Source organism: Dermacentor silvarum, chromosome 2 (assembly GCF_013339745.2).
Source record: "Dermacentor silvarum isolate Dsil-2018 chromosome 2, BIME_Dsil_1.4, whole genome shotgun sequence".
NCBI classification, from domain to species: Eukaryota; Metazoa; Arthropoda; class Arachnida; order Ixodida; family Ixodidae; genus Dermacentor; species Dermacentor silvarum.
This window is the reverse complement of record NC_051155.1, coordinates 142,793,667-142,803,443: the sequence shown is the minus strand read 5'-3', so window position 1 is coordinate 142,803,443 and position 9,777 is coordinate 142,793,667. Positions and strand designations below refer to the sequence as shown.

General features: G+C 51.0%; 1 protein-coding gene across 1 annotated transcript; it reads left to right on the top strand.

Moving 5' to 3' along the window:
* Positions 1-362: 362 nt before the first annotated feature.
* LOC119440439 (uncharacterized) lies at positions 363-2,564 on the top strand. The gene is made up of 3 exons (XM_037705348.2): positions 363-970; positions 1,372-1,578; positions 2,259-2,564. Exons 1-3 carry the CDS (start codon positions 377-379, stop codon positions 2,562-2,564), a joined length of 1,107 nt encoding a protein of 368 aa, XP_037561276.1. The 5' UTR covers positions 363-376.
* Positions 2,565-9,777: the final 7,213 nt, after the last annotated feature.

Sequence of the window (9,777 nt, the reverse complement as noted above, 5' to 3'; positions counted from 1 at the left end):
CATCGAGTTTAGCAGCTCTACGTCACAACCACTAAGCTAGCTACCATGGCGTGGGCTTACAAATTCATTTCTGGGCCTAGTTCATAAATCTTGTTGTTCTATGAAGCATTAAATTGAGCGCATCTGTGCAAAATACGCATGCCGAAGAGGTTGGCCTATACGCCTATTCTTACGTGCCGCACTGGCGCACGAACTGCTTTGTGAATGCGGGTCTTGTGTTCTGAAATTTCCTTTTATTTGCTGTCATTTTTTCCTCAGATTCATCGTCTTTCGTCCTGAATGGGTTCGTGGCTTAATCTAGGAGCAACAACAGTAACAATGTAGAGCCTCCCGCTGTGGGTTTCACGCGGCCCAATTGTGGTGGGTGAAGAAGAAAATGAAGATGCGATTCGCTACGGCACCGTTCCTTGTTGCCGGCCGACATCGCGGCCCGATGCAATTCCGATGCCACGCTCGCGGCCTGTGGCTGGTGCAAGTGGTCGCGCCGCTGATTTACCATCACTGTTCCGCCACTGAAGCCCCCACGACCATTTCCGGCGCAGCATGGCTCACCACGTCCAGTCCTCAGGCGATGCTGGGTTCGGCCATCCGGTTCACGTGTGCGGCGCCCGTGTCCTGGTCGGCCACCTTCCAGTGGTACGTGGACGACGCTGTCGTCGATGCAGACCAGTTCACTCCCGGACGGCCGTTCCGCGTCGGCCTTCGCCACGGCGAGGACCGCGCGTTGATGCCCGAAGAGCTCGCGTACACTGTGCTGGAGGCGCGCGCCGAACAACCGAAGGTGGGCCGCGTCAGCTGCCTCGTCACCCCCAACGGCACTCGCGTTAAACAGCCGCGAATGAGGATGTCTTCACCGTACATAAGCTCGGACAGTGGTCGCCAGCTTCACTACTCGCACAACACCACCTGCGGCCGCGAGCGAATGTGCGTGGACGGGAATTCCAGCTGCTACGCTGATCTCGCCGCACAGGTATGTGCTAAGAGTAGGCAGCATGGCACCGAAAAAGGAATGAATTCAGTTATCTAAGGATAGAAATGTCCAGGATTGTATATAAAGGTTGTGTTTCCACAGATATACGGGAAGTAGGGAATAAAAACCAACTCTCAAACTCTCAGCGGACGAGTGGAACAAACTGTACCTCGAAAACAAGCAGCCTGGAGAAGCGATGGTATAGTTTAGAGGCCAACTTGGACCAACGTTGTATCAGGCTTGAGGATTATAAAGAAGGTCAGGTCCGGATGCAGAAAACAGTAAATAAAACCACCGGAGTAACAAATAACCTTATTAAAAAATGTCAGTACATCGTCTATAGGGTACACGAAAACGCCTTCATATGTCTGTGTGGCTGCGCCATGTTGACGCTTACGCAGGTTCGCCGTTGCCTGTGCGTGCGCCGCTACCCGTTCTACTCCGCGCCGCGCGCCTCATGCCTCAAGCATTACACGGGCCTGGGCTCACACTGTGTCAACGATCTCGACTGCAGGGCCGAGCCGAACTCCGTCTGCGGTTCCACTGGCCGCTGCGTGTGCGCACCTTCGTACAGCGGCGAGTACAAGTTGGGAGAGTGTGTACGTGAGGTGCGTGCGGTGGGTCCCAACAATGGTCAATGCGCCAACCACATGGAGCGTACCTCCAGCGTATATATGAATTTCGAGCGCATTGCTTCTTTTGGCGTTGGCGCACCCGTTTCGCGCGTCGCGATAGCACTGCTAGCTCAGCTGAGATGTGTTCATCGCAAATGCAGATTAAAGCGAATACCTCCCGTTGTGATGGCATCCGTCGTGGTAAAAGCATGGTTGTCGCACGATGTAAACTGCGGCCATCGACGGCAGACGACCCGGCTCCGAATATAGGTTGGAAACGAGCTCCATGTGTTTGACACTTTTTAATGACACGTCACGGTCCGTGCAGAATTGACTTCTAATGTGTTAGCATGCGCGTAGCCAGGCTGGGATAAATGAAAAGTACAAACATAAACCACAGAAGATTTACCTTACACTCCAGAGCCTTATTCACCGAACGGGATCGAGCCTTGTTCATTTAACTAGGCCCCCATGCGCTGAACAAGGCTTCCTTGCAGGAGCCGGGACGTTCACTTTGCTTAATATTTTGTGCTCAACTTTCGTCTTCTTCAGTTATTCTTTATTGTACTGACACCGCTCTGCGTTGCCTTGCTGTGCCCGTCCGTCAGTCGGTCGGTCGGTCGGTCGGTCGGTCGGTCTGAGCGAATGAGTGGCGCCACTGTACCTGTTCGCAGGTGGGTCTCATGGGCGCCTGCAGCGCGGAGAGCATGTGCAGCGTGGAGCATTCGCACTGCAGCGCGAACCTCACTTGCCAGTGCTACCAGGGCCGGCGTTACGATGGCTCCAAGTGCGTGACCGATGTGCGCGGCGAGAGCCTGCGGCTTCGCGCCGCCTTCTTCGTGCTCGCCACCGCATTATGCCTCATCTCGCTGGCCGCCCTGGTCGGCACGGCGGTCGCGCGAGCCGTATGCCAGCTGCTGCCGCTCAGGCATGGCGCACAGCACAGCAGGCACCGTCGGCTCGTCGTCAGACTGCTCTGAAGGCGGGTAGGCGTCATTATACGCTTGAGTCCCGCCTATACCTCAGGGGATGTTCTGCAGGGGGCGCTGACAATAAAAATGACAATGCGCTATTTCTTTTTCCGCAAAGAATTGTTGTTAGATTAGATTATATTCTGGGGTTTTACGTGCCAAAACTACCATCTGATTATGAGGCGGTGCGCTATATAGTGGGGGACACCGGATTAATTTTGGCCCCTTGGGGTTCTTTAAAGTGCCCCCAATGCACGGGACACTGCGCTTTTGCGTTTCGCCTTTATCGAAATGCGGCCACCGCGGCCGGGATTCGATCCCACGACCTCGGGCTTAGCAGCGCAACACCATAGCCGCTAAGCCACCGCGAAAGAATTGCTGTTAAAGTCACACTCCGTGCCAAACCTGTCTATCCATATATGTGATGCGCGCAACAAATAAAATATGTCGTGGTGACGACGATTAAATAATGTATAAAAGTTTGGATAAAAATTTTGTGACGTTTCACTTCGGGAACGCGGGTGACGCGCAAGCATATGGGTGCCATAGAGCTCACGAAGCTATCGGCTCTTGGTGCGCGTCGACGCCTAGACTGTCCGCATCGCTGATCGCTTTCAAGATAGGGCTCGCGCGGCCGCGCCATAAGAAGCAACTGCTGGAGTAAAACGCGCTTCCTCCCCGCTTTTCACCCTTGCGCGCGCGAGATTGAGCCGCCAACAGCGGCTCACCGTCGCACGCTTTCACTCGCACTTACAGCATACGGCGCGAACGCGTGATAAACCCCGCACGCCTATTACGCAAAGCACCCGCGTAGCAACAGCCAGAGGAGGTCAACCCAGCGTGCCTCCACCTACCCTCCTCCTCCACGAAGCTTCGCCTCTTTTCTCCTTCCCCGCTTCGCTCAACGCCACCTAGACTTTCCTATTGACCCTTTTCGCGGCGATCCCGTGGGCGCTGCCATGTTTGATCACGTGGTGACGCGTCCATTGCTTGCCTCAACTGCCTCCGTTGCCTCCTTGTTTACAATGGAAGTGTATGACGCCGGCGCGGCTTAGAAAACCTCTGTTTTCGGAGATATCGAAGACGGTGACTAGGTGGGCGACACGAAGCATTGATCACAGCTTCAGAGAACATGCAAAAGCGCTTTCGGAGCTGATTAAGCTATTTCCAAACGGCGCAAGCAGCGTATACGGTGCTTAATTTTTGTTCTATAAAAGCGGGGCTAAATATGTATTGCAAGCTATCCCAGCTTTCCGATTATGAATTCAGTCAGGATTGGTGTGTTTTGCTCTTTGTTCTTTATTCGGCAAATATTTTGAAGCAGTGGCTTGTCAGTTTGTGACTCAGTAAAGTTTCTCGGTGCGGCCACTATCTGATTATTTTCTGCCTAATCGCTCGCGGGTGCGTTCAGTTCCGATAGATTTGTTCTTGCTGCGCACAATGCTTGAAACGTAGCTGTTTGTCGCAACCGATTACTTGACGCGTTACGCTGAGACGAAGGCACTACCACGCGGGACAGCATCTGAGGTTGCCCAGTTTTTTATGCATCACATTGTGCTTCGGCATGGCGCACCGTCATTCATCATCACTGACCGAGGGACGGCGTTTACGGCGAAGCTTCTGGACGACATCTTTAAGTTGAGTTACACGAGTCATCGAAAGGCCACTGCATACCACCCTCAGACTAACGGCTTGACAGAAAGACTAAACAGAACACTGGCAGACATGATCTCTATGTACGTGGATGTACAGCACAAAACGTGGGACGAAATCCTGCCGTACGTAACGTTTGCGTACAACACTGCCACGCAGGAAACTACACGATTCACGCCGTTTCGCCTCGTTTATGGTCGAGATGTTCAAACTATGCTCGACGCCATGATTCCCTATGACGACATCGATCAGCCCGACCAGTTAGCCCCTGACGTCGAGGAGTACATTCAACGCGCCGAGGAAGCACGTCAACTGGCCCGTGTGCACATAAGACAGCAGCAGTGTACAGATGCAATAAGGTACAATCTCCACCATCGGCAAGTTACCTATGAGCCCGGTGACCAAGTTTGGGTTTGGACCCCCATTAGACGGCGAGGCCTCAGCGAGAAACTCCTGAGCAAGTACTTCGGACCGTACAGAGTATTAAGGCGTGTCAGTGACGTGAACTATGAAGTGATTCCAGACGGAGACCTGTCATCACCCAAGCGCCGATTACCACGCCCAGAGATTGTACATGTCGTCCGCCTCAAGCCGTATTTCACACGATGATGTTCATACAGTGTAGTGGTGAACAAACTTTTTTTTTCTTTTTTTTTGCTGTAGTCGCGACGTCCTCCGAAGAACTGCGAAGCGATTGTTTTTTTGTTCCCGACCACAGAACGCATTTTTCGCCTCGTGTTCATGTCCGTATGTGGGCTAGCGCGTTTCCATTTTTTTTTTTTGTGTCTTACCTAATTTATGTACTTTCCGTGTACGTCTTGTGGTTGAGCATCGAGTCGATGCTTCATTGGGAGGGGGAATAATGCCACCTGGTGTTTTGAGCCAGCAAACGATCAGCATTGCGTGCCCAGCAAGAACGGCGAAGAAGACGACGAAGTCGAAGATCCCGCGTCAGCTGGAGAACCGTCTTTTCGTATCTGGCATTCTTCGGGTCTGGCTGCTAGTACTGTTGATTGATCTTGCCTTAGCGCGTGACAATATTACAGCTAGTAACTCGCTTACTCTTGTGGACCGTCACGAAACATTCAGCTTCGACCATTCGTGCGCCATAGGTGTAGTCCGTCAATTATTGTGCATATATATACAGTGCGCATATATTCAATAATGCGTCCATTAAGTTATTCTTGATACGTCGGCGATAGAGTCGGCGTAAGTTTTCCTGCCATTTTTGACATATGTGTATATATAACGTGCACGAAACTTACTGTGACAGGAAGCGGCGCTACTCCCTTTGTCATTGTTTAACGAGTGGTACTCACTCTTGCCGAGGTTCTGGGGATGAAGCCCTTTCTTTGAAGGTTAGCGATACAAGGCTGGCGGATGAGCAAATTTCTGTATCCTAAAGGAAAGCCGTACAGCACGAAGTGCCAGTAACACGTTCGGACCGTTGCAGCAGTAGTCCGCGAACTTGGCCACACAGATTCATTCTATTCATTAACATGCCAGTGACTATTTTTGCAGCCAACTACTGCACACGTCTTCAATCCACATGATTCAATCTAGCATAATTGGAGCACAGTGTGTTAGCGAAAACACAGTTGCATTTCCGACAGCTGATCGCACAGAAGCAAGGTAGGAGCAGTAATGGTTTCGTATTCGTGCGCGGTCGCTGAGGAGAGGTATGGCGCGCCGCCGTGAGCGCCATCTCGTTTCTCTAAAACAAACTGCTCCGCGAAAAGGGTCAATAAGCGGCGTTGCTTTGCCGCCCGCTCAGCGCGCTCCTTCGTACTTTAACCGGCGCGCGATTCTCTTCTCCACCTCCAGGAACCTTCCTCCTCCCATTCCTTCGCGGCTTCACACTGCCCATCGCCGACTTCACTAGCGAGCCACTTACGCTTGCGCGAGAAAAAAAGAAAAGTATACGGCAACCAGTACCTAGCTTGAGGCATTTCCCGGTGAAGAGAAGGCAGGCGTGGGAATTTACTCACATCCCTCGATTGGTCTTTTTCACTTCACCTGCCAGATTACACATCAGTTTTTCAGGCCGAACTTCTGGCAATAGTTCTTGCATTGCGAAAGTTACCGCTAAATGTCACAAAAGTTGTTATCGTCACAGATTCCCTTTCTGTGTGCAGCGCGCTTAACGCGTCTACAAATTCGACAGCTTTGAACACGTTTTACACATTAGCTCCACCCCACTTAAGGTTAGTTCATTTAGTATGGGTACCAGGCCACCGAGACATCCAACTTAATGAAATAACTGATTCTTTAGCACGAGCTTCTTTAAAAGGTCTGGCGATATCCGTGCTGCCGGCAACTGCGCATATCACTGCAGCCAGATATAGACAGTTTTCTTTGAGCGAAGGCAAGAAAAACCTCGCGTTAGCAAAATCTACAGATTTTATACATCTAAATTATTCTTGGAACCGACAGTGGTGTCCTAACCGGCAATTCGAAGTAACATTTACAAGGCTGCGTTGCCGTATTCTACAACTAAATTTTTACTTGCACAGATGTGGTCTGGCGGCATCCCCATTATGCTACCTCTGCAATGAACCAGAATCCATCAATCACTTTTTATTATCGTATCGGCGCTTTTCTAATCATCGACAACGATGTTTGGAAATCCCACTTCGCAATCTAGGACTGCCATTAAGCAGTTCAGTTATACTCTCACTTGGAGCCACGGTGTTAGGATATAGCCACGGGAATGTTTGCGATGGATGGATGGATGTAAAACTTTAATAAAAGTCCTGAGGTACGCGACTCAGCGCGCAGCGGGCCGCTCCCACGTTGGGACAGTCAGGCCATGCCCGACCGCCGCATCGTGGGCCCTCTGGACAGCCCATAGTTGCGCCCCGGCATCGGGGCTCCTGATAGCGGAGAACCGCTTGTCCTCATTGATTTGTTCCGTGCCTCGCAACGAGGGGCAACGCCAGAGCATGTGGTCTAGGCTAGCGAAGTCATTGCAGTGCCTGCAAGAACTACTGGCATAAGTGTCGGGATAAAGCTTGTGTAATAAAGCCGGGCTGGGATACGAGCCTGTTTGCAATAATCTGAGGGTCAATGCCTGCACTCTATTTAACTTCTTGTGAGGAAGGGGAAAGTCTCTCCTGCCGAGATAAAAGTGCTGCGTAATTTCGTTATATGTTGTCGGTTCATCTCTGTTCTCCACCACTGCGGGCCGGCCGGGTAGTTCTCCATGGTCGCGGAAAGCGAGACCTCGCGCCTTGGAGTGGGCCAGCTCGTTGAGGTTTGTGGGCCTCCCATGATGGATCCCATGTGAGCGGGGAACCACGTGAGCGTGTGGGTGGCGATGCTTTTGCCGTCGAGGATGCGACAGGCTTCCTTACACACGGCGCCAACGCTGAAGGCGCGGATGGCTGCCCTGGAGTCGCTGAAGATGTTCGCATGTTTCTCGTCTAGGAGGGCCAAGGCAATAGCCACTTGCTCGGCCGCACATGACGACGTGCTTCGTACCGAAGCTGCGTTGCAATTTATCATTTTCTTTGTGACACAAAAAGATTGCCTTATTAATATTTTCCCATCTTTCAATGATTGATTTATTTATTCCTTCAATAAATTATAGATTTAGCAAATTCAAAAAGTAATGTCACAAAATCACAATTATATTAGTGTTATAATATTATTATTCAAAATTTACGTCTATCCTTTACTGCATTTAATTAATTATTAAATTCATATTAATACTCCTATCTAAGTAAGGCTGACTAACTTGGTATAGACTGCTTAATTCCTTTATTATGGGTTCGTTTCACATGTTCAATTATTTATATATTTTCCTTTAATGTTTATTACTTATTTATTTCTAAACTGATTTATTTTAAATTTCGATCATAATACCACCCGGTTCGTGGCCTATCCCCCACAGTGGGTTGTGCCATTGATTGAGGCATCATCATCATCATTTCCCGGCTAACACGCTCGCGCGCCGTCGACAAACGTGAGTGCCTAAAGCAGCGGTGTCTCATGAACGCTTCTTATAGTTTACAATTACGGCGTCGCATACGGGTCTCTGGTGTTTCCTCAAGACTTATTAATGCGAATAACATTCTTGGCATTGTCAGACCAGCTATCTTTCCTGCTATCTAGCTATCTAGTCACCCCCCCCCCCCCAAAAAAAAAAAAATGTGAGCCCATACCCAAGGGAGTACAGTCAAAAAGATGTGGGCCATTCGTGTGGGTATATGCCCCTGGGTATGTGCCGCTCTCCAATTAACCTCTTTGGCGCCAACTTGGGTCACCCGCCGTGGTGGCATAGTGGCCGCGGCGGGATTTCGACGGGGGAGGAGGAGCGAGAAAGAGAAAGGCAGAAGGCATGGTAGGTTAACCAGAATAACGTCCGGTTGGCTACCCTAGACCAGGGGAATGGGAAAGGGGAACACAAATATGACAGGGAGAGAGAGGAGGGAAGGAAAGAAGGAAATTAACGGTGAATTCGCTGATGCGTGTGGTATAGCACTATTGGTCAAAGACGTTCACACAAGCCCGTTGACCTCAAGAAGCCAAAAAGTGCCTTCACCGCTTTGTGGGCCGACGAGCGATGGGGGCGGTGTTCCAGCAGCACCTGCACGGAAAGCGGTCGATTGTCCAGTTTTTGTAGCGCGTTGGCAAGTTTTTGTCTTTCTGAGGCATATCGTGGACAGTGGCACAGCAGGTGGTCGATAGTTTCTTCGGTGCCGCAGACCTGGCATGCTGCACTGTCGGTCACTCCAATTAATGCAGAGTATGCCTTTGTGAAGGCAACTCCTAACCAAAGGCAACAGAGAAGCGAAGCTTCAGGTCGAGGAAGTACGAATGGAGGTCGGAGTTGCAGTGAGGGGTTTAATCGATGCAGTCGTGCATGTATAAAGTTTGGCGAGTTCCACTCTATCAGTGAGAGACTGCGGGCCAGATTTCGATGGGGGCGAAAAGCAAAAACACCCATGTACTGTGCATTGGGTGCACGTTTAAGAACTCCAGGTTGTCAATATAATCCGGAGTCCCCCATTACGGCGTGCCTCATAATCGTAGCCTGATTTTGGCATGTAAAACCCTAATTTTTTTAACTTGGATATTTGGTTATGTACTACTGCGTATGCGCGGACTTCACGAGGACGAAGCCAGAAGGCGCAGCGTGCCCACAAGGCAGCGCGAAAGAGGATCCCAGCAGCGTGTATCTAAAATCTAGAAGGCACAGCGCCTAGCAACCGCGGTTGCACCCAGTTGGCTGAAGCGCCGCCGGCCGCGCTCTGATGTCACACCGTGGCTACGCGCCGCCATTTTGTGTTTGGTGCACGCGACGCACGCCCCGCGACGGATTACGTTCCCAGGCGTTATGTTAGGCGTGAGGCGGCGCGGCGTACTCTCACAGTGGTTGCTAAGGGGGTTGCGGCGTCGAGCGTCGCCGGCGGCGTTTCAGCCAATCGCGTTCAACCGCGGTTGCTAGGCGCTGTGGCTTCTAGATTTTCAATATGCGCAGCCCGTCACGTCCGCTTCATACATGACGCGTTTTGGCGATTCGCATACTTGTATAGTCATCATAGATGGGTTGAAGGATAGCTTTAAC

Excerpts from the sequence above, each read along its gene's own strand:
- LOC119440439 (XM_037705348.2), top strand. The coding sequence starts at position 377 with ATGAAGATGCGATTCGCTACGGCACCGTTCCTTGTTGCCGGCCGACAT. Across the intron at positions 971-1,371 it reads ACGCTGATCTCGCCGCACAG|GTTCGCCGTTGCCTGTGCGT; the intron begins GTATGTGCTAAG and ends ACGCTTACGCAG. Across the intron at positions 1,579-2,258 it reads TGGGAGAGTGTGTACGTGAG|GTGGGTCTCATGGGCGCCTG; the intron begins GTGCGTGCGGTG and ends ACCTGTTCGCAG.